The following is a 20,828-nucleotide window of genomic DNA, read 5'->3' as shown; positions in this document are numbered from 1 at the left end:
AAAAGGGGAGAGGTGGGCTAATTGTCCTTCGATCAGGGGCCTAGCTTTAGGAGGGCCAAAAATGATGACCTCTGTCTTACCATCATTTAGCTGAAGGAAGTTACTACTCATCCAGCGCTTAATATCCTGGAGACAATCCAGAAGAGGCTGAATGGAGTTGTCAGATTTTAGGGGCAGGTATAGCTGGGTGTCATCGGCATAAAAGTGAAAAGAGATGTCATAACGCCGGATGATGTCGCCAAGGGGGAGCATGTATAAACAAAACAGCAAAGGGCCCAAAATGGAGCCTTGCGGGACCCCATAAGAAACAGGAGCTGAGGAGGAAGAGGAGCAACCAAGGGATACAGAGAAGGTTCTGTGTCTGAGGTAGGAGCTGAACCAGAGTAATGCTGTCCCCTTTATGCCTACCCAGTCCTCAAGACGGGATAGGAGGGTGTTGTGGTCCACAGTATCAAACGCTGCACTGAGGTCCAAAAGAACCAGGATCGCATTTTGACCTGAATCTAAAGTGAGAAACAGATCATTGGTGACTTTTAGCAGAGCCGATTCAGTACTGTGGAGTGTTCTAAAACCTGACTGGAAGGGCTCAAGGATGTTATGCTCAGTCAGGAAGGGAAGCAACTGGGCCAGCACTACTTTCTCCAGTACCTTGGAAAGGAAAGGAAGTTTAGAGATGGGACGGTAATTATTTAAAGAATTTGCATCCAGGTTGGGCTTTTTAAGCAGGGGTTGGACCACTGCATGCTTAAAGCAGGCAGGGACAGCGCCAGATGTCAAACAGGAGTTGACAACTAACTGTATGGAAGGACCCAGCACATCAAAAGCATCTTTAAAAATAGAAGAGGGGACAACATCACCAGGGGAAGATGTGGGTTTCATACAGAGGACTATGTCCTTGAGATCTGCCAGCGATACATCAGCAAAGTGACTAAAAGTAAATAAAGGGCCTGAAGACACCTTAACTGCGGGGGAAGGCAGAGGAGGGGGAGAGAACAGTGCTCTGATGTTTTCAATTTTATCAATGAAAAATGTCTTAAATTTCTCACAAGCATCAGCATTTGTGAAGGGAGCCGGTGAGAGTGGAGGGTTGGTGATTTGATTAATAGTGTGAAACAGGATTTTGGGTCTGTTAGCATGTTGATTGATAATATCAGAGAAGTATTTAGCTCTGGCTGCTTTGGCAGCTGCCTGGAAGGATGCTAAAGTAGATTTAAAAATGTCATGGGAGATTGTAAGACGGTCTTTTAGCCATTTCCTTTCAGCTCTCCGACAGGCCTGACTGAGTGAGCGGGAGGCATCATCTAACCAGACTTGAGATCTAAATTTTGGGCGCTTGTGACAAAGAGGAGCTACCATATCCAGAATGGCTAGGCAGGAGGAGTGGAAGAGAGCAACAATATCATCTGGGCTGGATGAGACAGAAGAGGCTGAGGACATGGTAGTAGCAATGGACTCTTTGACAAAAAAGTCAGAGAACTGAGCTATTGACTGAGAATTTATACAGCGAGAGTAGCGGCCAGTTGCTTTAGCCGCCTGCACAGGGTTAGAGATGACAAAGTTAAATAAAACAGGTAGATGGTCAGAGAAGGACGTTTCCTCAACCATAATATTGTCTACAGAAAAACCAAGATAAAACAAGATCAAGGGTATGACCTAATATGTGGGTGGCTTGATCAATATGTTGACTGAGACCAAATGCATTCATAGCATCACAGAACTCTTTTACCATTGGCTTATCTGGGCAGCATACATGAATATTAAAATCACCCAGTACTAGTAACCGGTCATGCAATGACACAAAATGAGAGAGGAAACCTGAAAATTCAGAAATAAAATCTTTATCTGGTTTAGGAGGTCTATAAATCAACACACACACCAGCGAGTTCGTTTTAGATTCCACTGTCATGCATTGAAGTTCGAAGGTACTGTAAATCTCTGTTGGAAGCGACCGGATTTTCACGGCATTTTTGTATACAAGAGCTACGCCACCACCTCTTCCAACACGTCTCGGGGTACTAACAAATGAATAGTTTGTGGGACACAGTTCACCGAAGGCAGCAGACTCACCAACTCCGGCAACAATCCAGGTCTCCGTTAGAAACAATAAGTCCAGGCCATGACGGCAGAGAAAGTCGTTCAATATGAAAGTCTTATTTAGCACCGACCTGCAGTTGACAAGAGCTGCATTAGCCACAAAGTGAGCTGCGGCTTGATGACATGGCGAGTAGTCCAATGAACGAATGTTTCGGGGGTTTACTCCACCACTGCGGATGCATAGCCTCGGTCGGGCGGGGATGACGGGCGCTGAGGACTTCGGTGGAGCAGCAGAGACATGACAGGAGTAGATCAGATCCCACGAACGCCGAGTCAGGAAGATGTCATCTCGGCCTAAGGAGAAGGCATGGCACAGGTGGGGTCCTAGTCCTGACTGCGAGTGGGCAAGTCTCGCCCAGCTCCTGATTTTCACCCGAAGGCCTCCACGATTGCCTCGACGCTTACGACGCTTCTTGCAGTGGGCAGAGCAGCAAGAGAGCCGGCGTATACAAATGTCATTTGTAAATGTATGTGTTAATGTAGCATTTGAGTACAATGTAATATAACATACAAAATTAAGTTCTACAGTCACATCATTGATAGAGTACAACATTGCATCATCAAGTAATCGTTATCAGTCTCACACATCACTGTGGACGAATTCTGTCTCGTTATTTGCTTCTTTATAACATTGCCTCAGTTCATTAGGGTTTGTGGTCATTTTTTTATGCACAGCTCGCCTAAGGTTCCCCCCTAACATTTCATCCAAGATAAGGACTTTGGGCTTTAACAAGGCCATTTTATCACCTTGTTTCTTTTCTTTTTCAGCCATTCTATTGTAGATTAACTGCTGTGGTTAGGATCATTACCCTGTTGCATGGCCCGATTTGGGCTGAGCTTGAGCTATCACACAGAATAGAATAGAATAATTTTGTATACAGAGATGCTCACTGCAAACTGCAACCCTCTATCATTGTGCTTGATAATACTGATATCTGGTTTCTCCAGTTACTTTCTACAGTCAAAAGACATGTATGTTAAATGGTTAAATTAACTGTAGGTGTGAGTGTCCCTGTGTGTGTTAGCCCTTCGATGGAATGGCAACACCCCACCTCGCCTCCCCTTAAAGCACCTCATCCGTCATAACCCTATCTGGTATACAGTATCATGTGTAGAAAGTGAGAAAGCAGCAATATAACACCTGACTTGCTTGTACTCTTTAATCCCTGCTAGTGGAATTATCCAAGACTCCAGCTCTGTTAATTATATCATTAAAGTGATGTAAAACAAAGCTGCTCTTAGATAACCAAAAAGTAAATACTAATGCCTCAGGCTCTTAAAATCCCCAGCAGCTAAGTTAGAAGTCATTTGGATTACCGTAAATAGATCAAGGAAATGTCCAGGGCCTTATATAAGGTGACCTGTTACGAAAATGATGAAACAGGTAGCACATGATGAGAAATCACACCCTCAAACTGCCAAAAATGATTAATTTAAAGACACCAGCATGTAAATTTTAATGATGTAGGAGGGTAAATTAAATGAATTGGTGCTGGAAAAGAGTGCTTATTGTTTATATAACCTGGGAATCAAAGTTAGTGACTGGACCATGTGTGCAATCAAAGCAATGACCAACTGCTATTATTTTGCATTATAGTTGTTATTATTTTGTTAATTTATTGTCTTTTTTCTTTACTTTGTGAGAATTGGATTAGGCAATTCACACGTTTCCTAATAAAATTAGAATACATGCGGGCCGAAAGCTGCAATAATCTATTGTAATGATTCACCTTTATACTTCATTCAAAACACCCAAAAGAAAAGATTTATACACAAACACACACACACACATATATATATATATATATATATATATATTTATATATATATACATATATACTTTTTTTTTCTTATTCTAATCCAAATTTATAATGCCCTCTTGTGGTTCCAGGGCCTTTCCACGCTGACACTGGATCAATCCATCACAGGAGGAAACCAAAGCATGTGTCGTTTTCATAGATTCATCTGAACCAGATACAACATTTAATGAATTGGATTTGATTGGATTATGACTGTATTACAATGAATTTGATCCTAATTGGCTTGAATTGGATTGTATATTTAAAGTGCCTTTACATGATATTTGTTGTAATCTGGCATTATATGAATAAATAATAATCTAATTGAATTGAATTCAACATGACATGCTGCTTACACATCTAAATATTGGTAATAATAATCAATATTATAATCATCAATAGACTGGACTCTATTTACCCGCTTCTTTAATTCAGCTTCCTTCAGTTAAATTCTCATTCACACCCAAAGTGGCCTTATGTAAGGAACAGGCCTCAGCATGCTGGATATTGCTGTTTCTGTCATTACTTTGAATCTAGTGTGCACCCTAGAGGTTAGAAGTTGGAATAGCAGGAGCTGTTCTCACATTTTACTGCCGTCTGTTCAAACAAGGTTATGGCGCCTTGGAAAACCTGGGCCACGAAGCACGCGTAATTTATCCTGGGTATCTTTAACAATTGAGATCTAGCTAAATGGGACTACGACGCATTAACTCAGTGAGTCTATGCTGAGAGTTTAATTACCTTTTATTGTAAATGCATTCTGCTTATACAGAGTCGATGCACTCCTGTTTGAAGGGAACAAGCATTTACCTCACTGTGTGAAGGGTTAAAACAGGAAAGAGACTGAGTTGAGTGTTGAGAGAAACTGCTACATGCTTACAGGCGGAGTCAAAACAGGTGGGATGAAGCCTATAGTGCAGGGCTATTCAATTACAAATTCAGTTGGGCCAGATTTTAAAACCGAGACCTTAAGCTGGGCCGGACATTTTCAGCGGTCAGTAAGGAGGAGGTAATGACAAACTTCACACCAACACAAATATAATTCAATAACATGTGATGTTTATTCATCATTTCCCCTCTTCATATGTTTGTAAAACACATTTCAAAACTGTTAAATGAACTGAGGTAGTCGCAATACTCTCACTCCTGAAATAACCTGGGCATTAAAACAAAAAGTGCACATCCATGGTGATGAAACAGTTTTCCCTTTTGAAATTAAATAAACATAAACAAAACTTCTTTAAATAAATAGAACCTGAGGTAACAGCAATGCTATTTTTCACTTTAAAATACTAAAAAGAATATTTTGGTCACAAAATGTTGTCTCCCTTTTGAAATGAAATCAGGGTCACATGAAGGCAGGGTTAAAACAACGGTTTTCATCATCAGTTTTTCCTTTGAGGTTTGAGAGAGACAAACTTTTTCAGTTGGAGTTGAGTTGCTAACATGGTTGTGTGTTGCTAGGCTATAGCCGCTTTCGGACAGAGCCGTTCTAAGAACGCAGTTATCAGAACTGTCCTACTCGAATTTCGTTCTGATAACTGTCCTTTCCCAGCGGAACTGTTTCAGTCTACATTCGCACATGAGTCGGGACCAGGTCGGGACTGATGCGGTGCGCGCAGCCGTCTCTGTCAGTGACGTGTTACTTTAGCGCCACATTCAACAACAAAACAAAACAAAACCCGGTAAAAGTTAGGAGAGAAGAAAAAACACCACAAAGAAGCTAATATGGAGAGCGGGGAGGCCACCGTGTTCATGGTCTGCATGATGGTGATATTAATCATGGACGATCACATCAGGCGTCTAACAGAACTGCTAATGGTTCCTACAGTCCGAAAGCGGCTTATGTGGTGTGTTGCATTCACTTTCTGATCTACTGTAAGAATTCTGAGCCCATTTTCGCAAACTGTGTTTTTCATGGTTTATCTCTGCTTTTTTGGCTGAACCACAAGTTGGGCCACTCGGGTATTGCTTCTGGGCCGCATGTGGCCCGCGGGCCGCCATTTGAATAGCCCTGGATCAAAGATGGGGTACGAAGCTGATATCGAACCAAGGACCAATCAGGGAAAGCCAAATCTAAACCACGGCTTCTCCGCAACTTTTGGACCAACAATATTTACATTGTATTTGTATGGCAATGTAAAAGTTTATTTTGCAAAAGAGTGGTAGACTACCCTTTTTCTGATCAGACTGCCTGGCAGAGAGAGGTCCACAGCGCTGTGGAACTTGAACCTTGAAGTATTTAATACATTTTGAGCTAGACTCGGGATTTGTATTTCCTCTCTCAGACAAACGAACACAACAGTGTACCCAGTTTTTTTTCGGACTCGGTACGCACATTCATGTAAAAATGGGGAGTTGACATCAGTTGACGAATTCTTCATACATATGATTCTATCAGACTGAATAGCAACGCTACGGAAGAGTATAAGGGCCAGGCATAAGAAAAAATAATAATATTTTGCCTGTCGACATGTCGAGAATAAAGTTGAAACGTCGAGAATAAAGTCGTTTCAACATTTCAACTTTAATCTCGACATTTCAACTTTATTTTCAACATTTCGACTTTAAAGGGGCACTAGGTAGCATTTTCACCTAAAATTATAGCCTTCAGGAGTTTAACAAAGGTCAAACAAGTCAATGGTAAGCGAATGAAGCCTGTCTCGCTCCCAACAGGGGTCTGTATGCTGAAAATCCCATATGTAACTTCGGCAGGAGCGACCCGCTTCTGAAGTGTCGTGATGCGCGAGAAGAGTCGTTTGTGTTTACGGCACTTAGCTAGGTACTGTATGCTAGCTGTTGTAGCTATGTGTTCGCTTGCGTTGAAGAGCCACCAAGCGTTTCATATTCTGCCTTTCACAGACTGAATATGAAACGTTCGATGTTGGCACTTCCCATCTTTGTGAAATTTCTCCAAGCGTGATCTTGTTCATCTACCTTAGTGATCTGCGTTTTAGATCGTAAAGAGACAGATGACGGTGCTCTAATTCCCCCCTGAGTTCGAGACGTAGCCTAGCTTCAGAAATACACGGACTGACCTGATTAGAATAAGAATAGCGTTTTGATCCGAACAAGAATTGTTATCTACAAATGAAAATTGATTCATTTGTGATTGTAATCGGAATAGTGTAGAGCTAGTCTGCGTTTATTGCGGCGTGTATGTTGGTAGTGCCTGCGCGCATCTCTGTCTAAGATGTAACTTTTGTAAGTGTCTGCTAATACAAAAGAATCACTCCACGAATACACCATGATGAGGGAAGAATCCCATTCAAGATCAGTACCAGTCCATCCATACATCCATCATCTTCCGCTTGTCCGGGGATCGGGTCGCGGGGACAGCAGCCTGAGCAGAGAAACCCAGACGAGCTGTCCCCGGCCACTTCCTCCAGCAACAGGATTATAGCATATTATCTTGAGTTCTCGCTTCAGAAAATCTCTGATTATAGTATCTTACGTGGGCAGTCTACACTTGTGAATCAGATGACCTAACTGCACTGACTAAATAACACAACGGCAGCATTCGCCACGATGGTTAGCTAGTGGGTGTGTACAGGTGGACATTTTTACGACAGTGTAGAATTTCAGTTTGACCAATAGAGATCACTATACTGCCGCTAAACTACCTTGTATCCCTTTAATCTCGACATGTCGACTTTATTCTGAACATGTCGACTTTATTCTCGACATTTCGACTTTAATCTCGACATGTCGACTTTATTCTTGACAGGCAAAATATAAATATTTTTTTTTATGCCTGGCCCTAATACCACAGCCCTTTTACAGACAGCCGTTTCGCTTCCTATTCGCCCCATTATACAAAATTTGGCTGCAGTTCAATTGATTTTGTCTGGGGGCGCTGGCGAGCAAGTGCAGAATCGAGATTGGCCATAGGGCTGGCGCTAATAACTCAAAAAATGTCCCCGCTAGCGGCTGAAACCTGAAAATATTACTGTGATTTCTGACAGAGGGATGTGGATTTATATCAAAAGTACAATAACCTGGGAGTTATATCTTTCTGTTTTCTTACAGGTCTGGCATTTGCGAGTCAGTCTCCACTAGCATCTAGCTAACGGAATCTGAAGAACGCACGGCTGATTACGACCGGCTGCTTTACGGCACTCGTCCACTGTGCCAGAGTGCTAACCTGGTGCCGCTAACAACAACCAAAGCTAAACCAGAGGCTAGTTCTAAGCCAAAAGGGGGTGCGCTCTTAAGGAGGATCCTGAATGAACATTAAACATGACACGAGCTGAAATCTGTAACTATTTGAGCTAACACCTCTCTGCTAGCTCAGCGCTAGGACTGACCATGCCGTAAAGTGATGCCACATGCGTGACGTCACTCGTGATGCAATACTGACAATAAATGTGTATTTTAAAAAAATCTAGTGAGTCTAAAAAATCAAACCAAGTGCCGTTTGAAAGGATAATTTACCCTGCCTTTAGGAAAATTAAAATGAAAAAATATAAAAAATTCTATCCAAAGCAATGGCTGCATCTAAGGTGGATCTCATAGTACCACATTCATTCTGACTGCTCTGCACTGCTTCGTTGGCGCCGCCCTAGAGTGCAGTACCACCCGGAAAAAGCCGCCAGCTTTCTCTCTCCTCATACATAGAAACTCTCTGCTAATACTCTTCCGTACAACGCAGCCAAGCGGGGAGGAGAGCCTAAAAAAAAAGAAAAAGAATGTGAAGAGTCGAAGTCGAAGAGTCGACAAGTTGAATTTGCGTAATAAATTAGCTGATCCACATCTATGCCACGTCAATAAAGCACGAGTAGACCTGATCATTGTGTATTTTATTAAATTTGTACACATATGTATTGAACACAATACATATGTGTATCTAAGGAAGTTTCAGTCTTATTGTTAGATTTAATACGAGTTGTTCTAAATGCTCTGTGCACCTAAACGGCCAAAAAGGACCAACATAAAAGCGATTAAAGACATTGTAAATGTCTGGCTTCATTTTGTTATCCACTATCTAAAAATGTCGAACAAGAGATTTTTTAGTTGTCTAATAGCTTTAATTATTTAAAAAAATATATATAAATATTTAAAGGTCACCTGGAATAAACTTTAGAGTAATCAATCCCTGTTTTAGAATAGAATTTTTATTATCGTTGCACATCAAGTATACAATGTAATTACAGTGCTACTCCGGCCAGTGCATAATAAATATAAAAAGAAAAGAGTAAAACAGGAATAAAATAATGTAGCGTAGAATAATAACTTTTTCTCTCCTAAAAAAACAATAACAAAAAAAAACCTCTTCATACTGTAGATTTGTACATAGCAAATGTTTATTCACTATTTTTATTTTATTTTATTCTATTCTATTTGCTTGTTTTTACTACTTTAATTTTTTTCATATCTTTTACTGTATGCTGCTGCAACAAAACAATTTCCCAAATTGGGATTAATAAAGTATTTATCTATCTATCTAAAAGGATTTAGGAGGTATATGCATATTTACATCATTTACACTTAGCATACACACTCTTTATGAGTTCAGGGACCTGATGGACCAGGGAAAGAAACTGTTAGTCCAGCTTTTGAGGCACATGTACCTCCTAACAGAGGGCATGAGGGTAAACAGGTGCTGTCCCGGGTGTGAGGGGTCAGCAGTGATTGCATTGCTCTCCTGAGACACCATGTACTGGCAATGTCTTCTAGCGAGGGTAGGGGACTGCCAGTAATATGTTGTGCGGTGTTAATGACCCTCTGCAGGTTCTTCCTTTCTGCCACAATGCAGTTAGCATACCAAGCTTGTCAGTCAGCTTGTCCACCAGGATGTCATGAATAATGGTGTTAAATGCTGAGCTGAAGCCTATGAACAGCATCCTGACGTAGCTCCCTGGCTGCTCGAGGTGGCTGAGTATTGTGTGAAGAGCTGTAGCGATGGTGTCCTCCGTTGATCTGTTAGCTCTGTAGGCAAACTGTAGGCAAAATGTGGTGCAGGATGAGCCTCTCAAAGCATTTAATGACAACCGATGTTAAGGCAATAGGTTTCTTAACATCAGTTAAGAGAGACCTATGGCTACATAAACATTACATTTGGCAGACATCTTTAAAAAGATACTTCTGAGTTCAGTCAAGCAGCGTATCTGCGACCCCAGTATGAGTTAAACAGAAAAAACCCCCAAAATATTTAGGTTAGTGGGATAATCTCTAAGGGAAGCAATTGGTCGGGAGGTGATAATTTTACATGTATTGGTCTCTTATCTGGAAACCTCCTCAGGGTCATGTTAGGTTTCCAGGGTAAGTCACCATGATGATATAACCAGGTAAGAGGTGAACCAGTTTCGTGATACTGAAAATCCAGAGCTGAACTTTAACTTACCTTGCTAAACCACTAATCCAGCTTCTAGTAAAGGGTCATTCACGACCTAAAACATGAAAGCCAAAACATCAAAGTGCATGATCTTTATTTGATATACTGTTAAGTACTGTTCAGATGGCACAAAATGGCAGCAGGACAATGAACAGAGTAAGGCTCGTTTTTACTTTCCCCATGTGTTGGCTATTCAGCAACACCTGCTGAATGGTGGCATTTACCAATAAATGAAGCGGTCCACTTTAGTATGCATTTTATTCACCCCCAATTCCCCGTTCAGGACTGAACTATCAACCCCTTGAGATTAACTACCCAACATGCTATGAGGAAACGACATGGTGAAAAGCAGGAAGTGCTACAAAACAGATTAACATTAATAGATGAAAACTGGATACAAAAAGAAAAAAAATCAAACTCATAATTCATCATTGTAATATTTCAAATTCCTCTTAGTTTTTTAATCTTTATCATCTTTATTTTTAAGATACAAATACTAAAGATAGAATTAAGATATGTATAGTATGCGTTTTTGTGCAATTGCACTTATCCACGATGATATTTAAAATCAACATGAACATCAAATTACTGTATTTCCAAAACACCATCCATCCTTTTCTTTTTTTCAAACTGCATCCATCACATAGGATCCAAAGCCTTAAAACTTGAGTTTTATGCTGCTTTGTTTGGGCTTTGCACTCAATTCTTATTTCTGACACTAAAGCAGGCCAGGTCACAGGCTCAGTAATGATTATTTGCTCTGTGTCGCACATTTAACAGAAATATAATTTTTCATATGTGGTGTATTGCCATGATCCCACTATCATGATAGGCAGGGCAAGGCTGCAGTTGTTCTCCAGGTGCCTCCCTAGGGGGTGGGCTACAACTGATATTAACCCGTACTCCAGCTCTTAAACTGGAACTTCATTGTGTTCTCTAAGTGACAACTTGTGGTCGGTTGCCTTCCTCAACAATATAGTCTCGTTTTTGGCTTTAAAGTTTAAGTTTCAGGCTCCAAAGTCTGAAAGCAACCAGTTTCGCACACACAAAAAAATTATCCCCTAAAAAAACTCATACAGGTCCATGCTGCTTATGTGTGTGCACAACAGGCTTAAGCCCAGTGAACCTGAGATCCTGACTTTGAGTGCCGTTTGGCCTCCATGATGGAATAAGCCTCTTGCTCCTCACTGATCTCTTTCAGCCTCTTCTCTTCCAGAAATGACACCAAAGTGTCCCTCATATTCACAACCTCAATCCTCTGCTGAAAGACTCGATCTTCTTCTGCCTGCTGCTCTGGTGTCTTGTCTGTCAAACAAAAATATGCATTCAATTACAAATGAAACCACAGTCAACCTCTTAAAAAACAAAAATGTACATTAGAAAGATCTACATATACATGTAAGTTGTTTTCTTAGTCACCTCCCTTACTGAAGGAAAGAAGATTAAAGGGGAAATTGCTAGATGATACAGTAGTGATATGAATTTACAGTCAAGCAAAACCCCAACCAGGATTGGCATTTCCAATATTTCATGTAGAACATACAGGCACTTTGATCTAGGGCCGAGCAATATAGGAAAAAAAAAAAAAGAATCTTATTTTTTTTTTTTATTGCTCAATCCTGTTAATTAATTTGATCATGGTGTCAGTGTGTATGTGCCTGTAACAATCTTCTTTTCAGCTATATTTACATGCATTTACAGTTATATTTCTATTCGCATTACACATCATAACAAACCAACATAATGTCTTTATATTTCCTGTTGCACTCACATTCACATCCTTGTCTGCTTCAAGGCTGCTACATTCACTCTCGAGACCATTGTAACTTCTACTTTGTAAAATTGGCTGGCCCTGTATTTGGAGTGTGCCTGTCATACTTTGAGCTCTTCCTTCTATTTGGTTATTTTGGATTGTAAAATTTACAAAATAAATAATTACCTCAACAGTTTGGGAGAACAACACAAGTTCACTCTCAATCTCAGTGTCACACCTGCTTTTGTGCCTGTCAACAGGTCCATTGATTCTCACCAACATGAATTCAGTCCTATTCTCTTCTGGTAGTTCAAACAATGCTTTGCGATAATAGATGGGCATGTATTATGACTTGATGGCATGGCTATTATTGCATTTGTTTGTGCCAATGGATAAACTCTTATCCATAGATCAACACATTTTTTTAACATGCTTATCACTGAGATTGACATTAATTAAATTTCAGTTTCCTTTAAGATCATATTATTACATCTCTCTTAGGTCTTAGGCATTATGTGGTGTTTTGCAGCACAAAACAAAATTCCACAGCAGTGACGGTTGTTTTTGCTCATAATGTATATACACAAAAACACTTCCTGGATATGTTGACAAACATAGGGAGTTCACTTAAGTCACTTAAAGGTAGGGTAGGAGATCCTGGATTTTGAGTCCAGCGAAGCTGCATTTTGAAAATACACAGGTCAAAAGTCCCAACCCCTTTATTCAGACTTACCCCCGAAGCCACGCCTCTACAGTACATGAACGCGCAATGCTTGTTCACGAGCACGAAGGTGCACGAGTGCTGTTCTGACAGCAAGCATCGATTGGTTTGGCTAACTTTTGCTAACTTTTTCTCATGGCGGATTCACAGGTAAGAAAATACCTTTCAACATCATAATGAACCGTTTAATAATGCTAGGTGCTAGCCAAGCTGGCTCTAGTTTAGCTTCCTGCCAAGCTTCTGGACACGCATAATTCGTTCACGAAGAAGGGTACGCGCACGGGGGAAGGAGGGGGAGGGAGGAGCAGATTGCAGTTTGATAGACGCATCAGAATCCAATCATCGTTAACTGTCCGTTCAGTATGATTGGATAGTGTTTTTCCTGGATTGTTCGTTCTAGAGGCCACTAAAACTTTTCATTTTTGTGTCAAAACTTTTAATTAATTGGTTGCAATGGGGATGTGAAGAGTATTTCAAGCAATATGTAAAAAAATGCTCCAGAAAAATAACCTCTACCCCACCTTTAAAGCATAACAATACTGCTTTACATTTGAGTTAAACAATAATTTAAGTTTTTTAAGCCCATAACTCTTCAGAGACCTGTACAATGTTGTCACTTAATGAAATTGATTTAAAAAACAATATTTACAAAGTTGACTTTTTCAGGGATTTTTTCAACTGAAGTCTTTTTAAACCAGTTGCTTAAAGACCTCCTTTTCCAACTTTTGGCCAAAAAATATTCAACTGCTTAAGTAATTTCCATTTCCATCCTTTTCAAGTAGCTTTTGTCATTGGAGACTGACACATTGGTTTCACTCTCAGACATGTTTTAAAACATCAAAATTAGTGTCAAGAGTAAAAGTTTATGCGTGCACATGCTACATACCTTTCAGATCCATGTATTTTCTGAGCTCCAACTCTAACATGCTCTGCTTGTCTTCAAGTTCCAGCTGTCGGGACCTGAGAGGAAAACCAGCTTAGTCATGTATACAGGCCATTCCTATACTGCCATAGGTCACCATAAGAGCATATGAAGAATGGCTGTTACCACTGTGAGAGCAATCAGTAGGGGTGTTCCAACAAAGGTACCTCACGATTCGATTTCGATTTCGATTATGGGAGCTTCGATTCTAATGATTGTCGATACGATTTGTTTATTGGTGCCACGATTCTTCGATTATTGAGATTTTTAATGCTTTTTTCATACAAGATTGATTTTGTCTTCATCTGTGGCTACATTTGTAAATAAATAGCCTATCAATTAACTCAGTTCCTCTAAAACTACATTCAATAAGTAAATAAGTTTTTTTAAACATTTGACTTATATTTTTCAAATACACAAAATATTTCATTTTATGACTGTTCTGTAAACATTTTTACTTTGACCTACTTAACTTTGACCAGGGAAAGCTCCAATTGTACAAGAGTCCCCTCTATTGGCTGAAAACACTGAAAACAGTCAAGCCCTGGATTTAATAAGTTAATTAAATAAATTTAATGGAAGTACATATCTTGTTTACTTGAATTAATGGAAAATGGAAACTTATTCAGTCTGGATATAGATAGGATAACTTAACCAAAAAGCTGCCATATTCCAAACTGCATTCTCTTCACTCATCTCTCGAGTTTGAAGAACGTGACTCACTAACTTCCATCTGTTCTTGTCCAACGCAAGCACAAAATGTGCTGTTACAGTAATGAAGGATTTGGTGACAACCGAGGTCCACGCATCACATGTAAGCGCTAAGTTGCTCGCCTTCTTCATGGACTCCAGGACGTTTGCTTTGGTTTTGTCGTAAAGGTGGGAGATTTCTTTCTCTGCAAAGTGTTTTCATGTGCACCATGTTTTCGTGCATGGTGCGCACCACTAACCGAAAGCGTACAAGGTCCTGCCTCGTTTGCCTCACAGTTTGTGGTGTTGCTGATGTACTTTATTTTTGCTTTGCAAATCTTGCAAATCGCGTAGGTCTTGTCAGTCGTCTTGTTTGCTCTCTCATTAAATCCAAAGTACTTCCACACCGATGCAGTCAACCCCGGTGGCGAGAGAATCGGACGCTCTTTGGAGGCTGCTGAAGCTGTTGCCATTTTGCAAAGAAACTGGCTGTGTTCGAAACCGCCTACTTCCCCTACTACTCCCACTACTCCTACTAACTTTAACTTTTTTTAAGTTCCCGGATGCATACTAGATTCGCCGAAATGTTGGGTATGCATCATGAGGTTACTACTCATACTACCCAGGATGCAACTTAACGTGACGTTGCCGATCATCATTTCCTGTCAAAACGGCAGTTTCAAGCTAGCTACCATAGACGAGGGTACGTTCACTTCCTGTTTTCAAAACAAAAGCACCAATTGTATCGTAATGGCTTTCCCTATGATAAAAGGCAATGGGTATTTTAATTTGTGAAAATAACCAGAAGTGCGTTGCTCACTGCAGCTAGCTTTAGTAGCGCCGAATTTACAAAATTGTAAATAGCCGGTATTTTGTCAGGTTTTCAACACGTTGGGGGTCTAAACGACTACTTTCTCGCCTGAAAATGTTTCAAATGTTGCTAAAGTTATACATTTACAGAGTTTATAGCTTAAGCGAAATCAGCTTCAGGCCGGCTGATTTCGGCTCGGGCAGGAGCGAAGTGCACTGTGTGTAAACGCTCTGCATACTGTCTGATCGAATGAGTATGCCGTTTGCAAGTATGTAGTATGTAGTAGGCGGTTTCGAACACAGCCACTAACTCCATTTGTTGTGGTCACACTCACTAAACAGTCTGGGCGGCAAGTGCGTTAAGGTTCCGTTTACGTGTTTTTTGTTCCGGCCTTGCGGCAAAGCATTGACTTTAATTTTAATTTCTTTTTTTAAGTATCAACGTTAATTAATCAATGCCGAATCGTCACGTGAAGCATCGCGATGCATCGCCACATCGATGAATTGCACCCACCTCTAGCAATCAGTAATTTTTCAGTATTTTTCTGTGTATCACAGTTTGGGAATTTGACTTACGCCACCATAAGATCAGACTCCTCTGAAATCAATGCATTCTTCTCATGGACCAGCTGGATCCACTGTTCAACCTTGTCGGGAGAATCACTGTTGCCTGGACAAAGAAAATTAGTGTTTGAAACTCTGCGCATGATCGCAGATTTAAGAGAAAAAAAAAGAAAAAAGGAAGAGGACACATTTCTATCAAAATTCTTGATAAAGTGGCATGACGGAAGAATCATTTGCTGCATCTAACATAGCAGTCATGTGAGGAACTTTCACATGGGAGCCCTCAAGCTAAATATTCATCACAAGTTCAACTGACTGCCAAAATGAAATGCTTTATGCTTCACTCCAATTGTTACGTTTACATGTATTTTAAATACTGTATATGTGGTAATAAAGCAAAGACAGCCTATGTGATTTGTACTGAATATATGGGGCCCGCTGCAACATGGAATTCTGTCTCCACTTTGAAATCAGATTTTATTTTAAAATTCTTTTATATTTTAATGTTTTGTACCTTTTGTCACCTGTACATCTGTCCCGCCAATGAAAGAAAAATACAACGAATTTTGTGTGTAATCATCAGGATATTTAAAGTTATAGTTTTCCTACATAAGGATACAAATATTGATCATCCTGTACTTGTCAGCATATACAAACTTTGTGTTAAAGAAAACACTTTTTCAAATTTCAATTTGGAGATTGAAATGGAGAGTGGTGCCTCCTCAGGCCAATGAAGGTGAAAAATCAGAGCGGGCTCGTTTAACTGGGAAAGGGTTTGCTTCCCTGGCAGCTGTTTGTACAGGAAATGCTTAAAAACTAAGCACTCCATTTGTTATTTCGGGGAAACTTTAAAAGGATTAATAAAAAAAACAATGGTGATAACATTTTGTTCTTACCAGCTTCTCCTCGCAAACTTCTCTCTAGCTCAACACCTTTCTCCTCCAGGTCCTTGAACGTCACCTCAATCTCCTCCAGTCTTCTCTGGATTGACTGTGAACCACGTGAAAAGATAAGACATTTTGTTAGAAACTTTGAAATTAAATAAAACCACTTTGACAGTGTTTAAGGTTTATTAACATTTCCTTGAATCCATAAATCATATAAAAGATAGCAGAGAACCCACAGCAGAAGTCTTTTGAAATGTGAATTTCCCATTTAACAATGTTAAGTTCTCTCAATCAAATACTAAGGCTTTATATTTCTCCCACAAGTCAGTATAGCGTTTGATGTAGTTACACCTTATAATCAATCTGCTGTTGATTATTTTGGATTTTGTTTTCTTGATAATAAATAGGTGTGAGCATCCTTCCCTCATAAGAGGATTTGATACATATCAACATGAGGGTTCATTTAAAAAAAAAAAAAAAAGACAGAGTCAGTTAAGTTTGATTAGCTGCAGTCTGTTATAGTTCTAAAAATTTGTTTAACTCAGATATTCTTTCTCTTTTAAATGAAAACAAGCCCTGTGGCAACATTAGTCCTACTATATAACTATATATATGACAGCTTGTAACAGACAGAAATTAATTAGTTTACGTTCCTTTATAGTCGCTGGGAAATCCTCAGGGTCTATGTGCAACAAACATATCTTAGCTTCAACTGGAACAACCCTTCCTGTCAGCTTAGAAAAAGTCGAGAACCTCTTTCCAGAATATCTGCAGTTTTTGACAGCTCCACATGCAATGTAGCAGGTTACCAACTTCTTCCATACATTTGATGCAGTAGTTGGGAGTATTGGGATTAAGGTGGTGAAATTTAACTGTTGTGATATAAGTCCTAAGCAATCATTTATACTGTAGGAGTTTGCATCTTGTATTTATAGTTTGAGTTTGGGCCAGAAGACATGCCTCCTCCCAGTCCTCTATGCTGATGTCTGACTGAAGATCATTTTCCCAAGCAGATAGATAAGAGAGAGAGTTTTCTTTAGAGCCTGCTAATAGTAAACCATAAAAGATAGATATTTTACCTCTGCCATGTAAGTGATTTACCATGAGTTGTTCAATGATGGATAGTGGGGGTTCCAAGGTGGTTTTAATTTGGGAGTATATGAAAATTCTTAGTTGCATGTACTTAAAGTGATGTTTCCCAGGTAGGTCAAATTTATCTTTTAATTGTGTGAATGACATTAGAGTCCCTTCATCATAAAGATCTTTTATTTTGCTTAGTCCTCTCCCCATCCATTGTCTGAATCCCATGTCACACCTCCCAGGAGTGAAGTTTTAGTTTCCCCATATGGGTGCGAAACAAGATTGTTTGGGGGCGTCATGCCATATTGTCCGAGTGTTTTTGAGGAATAGATTTTGTGTGCGTTTTCCAAGTATTTTAGCTTGTGACGACTAGAGGTACTGACACAATGGAAGTTCTATTGCAATATTTTCTATATTTACCACAGCTGGAACCTCGGTGGTATGGAAGTAGTATATGGCTGCCTGGAGTTGGGCTGCCCAGTAATACAGCTACATGTTGGGCAGTTTAAGCCCGCCACGTTCATAGGGCAGGTAAAAGAGAGAAGGACGCATTCTAGGGCACTTATTTCTCCATATGAAGCAGAAGATTTTCTTAAGAGTAGAAAACAAGATGCTGGTCAAGGGAGTGAAATTACTTGAAAAAGATACAAAAACTTGGGCAGGACAAACATCTTAATAATATTTATACGTCCTATCATAAAAATGGGCATCGAACTCCATTTCTCTAGAGATTCTGCTATGGATTTAACCAGAGCGTCATAATTGATTGGTATTATGTCTTCAATGACAGGTGACATTATAATGCCTACGTAAGTAAATCATATTAGCAAACCGAGTGTGGATCTGGGGACCTTCTCTCTTGTTCAGTATTAGCAAAGCTTTTTTTAGTGTCATTTTTGTAACCAGAGAATTGTCCTAATATCTTGAGCAGATGGCTGAGGGCCTTAAGTGAGGTTCCGAGCTTTGTTAAAAACAAAACAATATTATCCGCAAAAAGAGACAAATGGTGTTCTATCTCATACCTGTAATGTCAGATGACTGATGGATTGCCATGGCCAAAGGTTCAACAACAAATAAAAATAATAGAGGGCTCATAGGACAGCCTTGGCATGTAGATCTACTGAGATTAAAAGGCTTTGAAATTTGATTATAAGTTGCAATTTCTGCTAAGGCAGTAGCCTATATAATAATTGAATCCATTTATATTTTCCCCCAAAACCAAATCTCTTTAAAACGTTAAATAGTTAGCTCCATTCGATCCTGTCAAATGCCTTTTCAGCATCTAATGACAGGATTGCTTGTTCTCTGGCATTTTGTCTGGCTATGAGTGTTGTGAAAAGCTTGTCTGCCAAGTACGAATCCATTCTGGTCGTTGGCGATCAGGTTGGGTATTAGTGATTCTATTCGTCTGGCCAGAGCCTTACGTAGTATCTTGGTATCACAAGACTTAAAAGATATGGGTCGATATGATGTTCTGTCTAAGGGACATTTGCTCGGCTTTAAAAGGAGGGAAATTACAGCAGATCTTAAAGACGGGGGCATAATTCCCTTTTCATACGATTCATTAAACACCTCTAAGAAATGAGGTAACAATTTTTCTGCAAATGTTTTATATAATTCTATGGGCAGGCCATCGGGCCCAAGTGCCTTTCCAATGCTCAAGGCTTTCATTGCTTCTGATAATTCTTCAATACACAAACGTCTATCAAGGTCAGTTTTAGCTTCTTCGGGTAATGTTGGAAAGTGGAGTTTATCCAAAAACCCCTTTTGTTTTTCTGAGCTGTTCGGTGAACTGTACTCTGATTTATACAAACCCTCATAAAACTCTTTGAAAGCAGTGTTTATTTCATATGGATCGATCAGGATTTTCCCATCATGTAACTTAATTCAATTAATAGCTCTATCAGTTTGTATACTTTTCAACCTCCATGCTAACAGCTTTCCAGCTTTCTCTCCCTGGTCATAGTATGATTGTTTTAGCCACAACAAACTGGAGGCTATTTTATTGGTGGTTAACTCATTGTACTGGGATTTCAGTAAGAGGAGCTCTTGTTGTTTGTCTGGTGTGCCATTAGCCGCTTTCGGACTGTAGGAACCATTAGCAGTTCTAATAACCTTTTAATCCGCGGGGCCGTTTTCTCCCGTGTTCGGACATACAGTAACCCGGGGCTATCTCCCTTAGTTCCTATAACCATTTCAGCTCCTTCTCCGAGGTCGGGCCTTTTCATGGTTCTATAGAACGCATCTGACGTAGGTGTTTGGTGGTTGGTGGTTGGTAGCTACGCCCCATGTCATGCTGTCACGGCTGAAATGTTTACTCATACAACACGGACAAAACCGGCGCGTGTTTAATAAGTTAAACTTACACTGGTCTCCTTTGTCTGCAGCGCTCTGCTCTCCTTTCTTTCTTCCTTCATGAAATGAAAAAGTATCGTCTCCTGACTCTCTCTGTGTGCTCTTCCAGCCTCGATATTAGACGCCTGATGTGATCGTCCATGATTAATATCCCCGTCATGCAGACCATGAACACGGTGGCCTCCCCGCTCTCCATATTAGCTTCTTTGTGGTGTTTTTTCTTCTTTCCTTACTTTTACCGGGTTTTGTTTTGTTTTGTTTTGTTGTTGAATGTGGCGCTAAACGGCTAACGTAACACGTCACTGACGCAGACGGCTGCGCGCGGCGCATCACTCCCGACCTGGTCCCGACTCATGTGCGAATGCAGACTGAAACAGTTCCGCTGGGGAAGGGCAGTTATCAGAACGAAATTCGAGTAGGACAGTTCTGATAATTGCGTTCTTAGAACGGCTCTGTCCGAAAGTGGCTAATGTGATGAAGTTCTCGCTCTAATTGTTTTACTTTTTGTTCAAGAGAGTTAAGCTGTGAATAATATTTTTTGGACTTATGTATAGTATAACTTATCATCTCTCCCCTTAAATAGAATAGAACAAATAATGAAAAGTCCGTCATCGGCATTAAGAGCGTACACACATTAAACTGACTTGAAAATGTCAAAATCAGGTTTTGATTCAGAATAATTTATTAGCTATTCGGCTTCAAATATATTATTTAGGTTTCAGCTGTCACTCTCCAGTTCAACTCAAATGTGGTCACTACTAACTCCAAAAAGATGAATAATATAACTGTTCTGTTTTAGTTGTAAAAAGCACTTGATGT

At 40.0% G+C, this 20,828-nt stretch overlaps 1 protein-coding gene across 2 annotated transcripts in view; it reads right to left on the bottom strand.

Moving 5' to 3' along the window:
- Positions 1 to 10,304: 10,304 nt before the first annotated feature.
- mical1 (microtubule associated monooxygenase, calponin and LIM domain containing 1) overlaps positions 10,305 to 20,828 on the bottom strand; it is a 31,787-nt gene continuing 21,263 nt past the window's right edge. For both annotated transcript variants that reach the window (XM_075475318.1, XM_075475319.1), the window contains exons 22-25: positions 16,584 to 16,677; positions 15,700 to 15,793; positions 13,588 to 13,661; positions 10,305 to 11,532 (exon numbers count right to left, since the gene is read on the bottom strand). In XM_075475318.1, coding sequence (XP_075331433.1) covers positions 11,339 to 11,532; positions 13,588 to 13,661; positions 15,700 to 15,793; positions 16,584 to 16,677 — 456 coding nt within the window. In that variant the 3' untranslated portion in view covers positions 10,305 to 11,338. The remainder of the gene's footprint in view (positions 11,533 to 13,587; positions 13,662 to 15,699; positions 15,794 to 16,583; positions 16,678 to 20,828) is intronic.

This window comes from Odontesthes bonariensis, chromosome 10, assembly GCF_027942865.1.
Source record: "Odontesthes bonariensis isolate fOdoBon6 chromosome 10, fOdoBon6.hap1, whole genome shotgun sequence".
Classification (NCBI taxonomy): domain Eukaryota; kingdom Metazoa; phylum Chordata; class Actinopteri; order Atheriniformes; family Atherinopsidae; genus Odontesthes; species Odontesthes bonariensis.
This window is presented reverse-complemented; position numbering and strand designations above follow the sequence as displayed.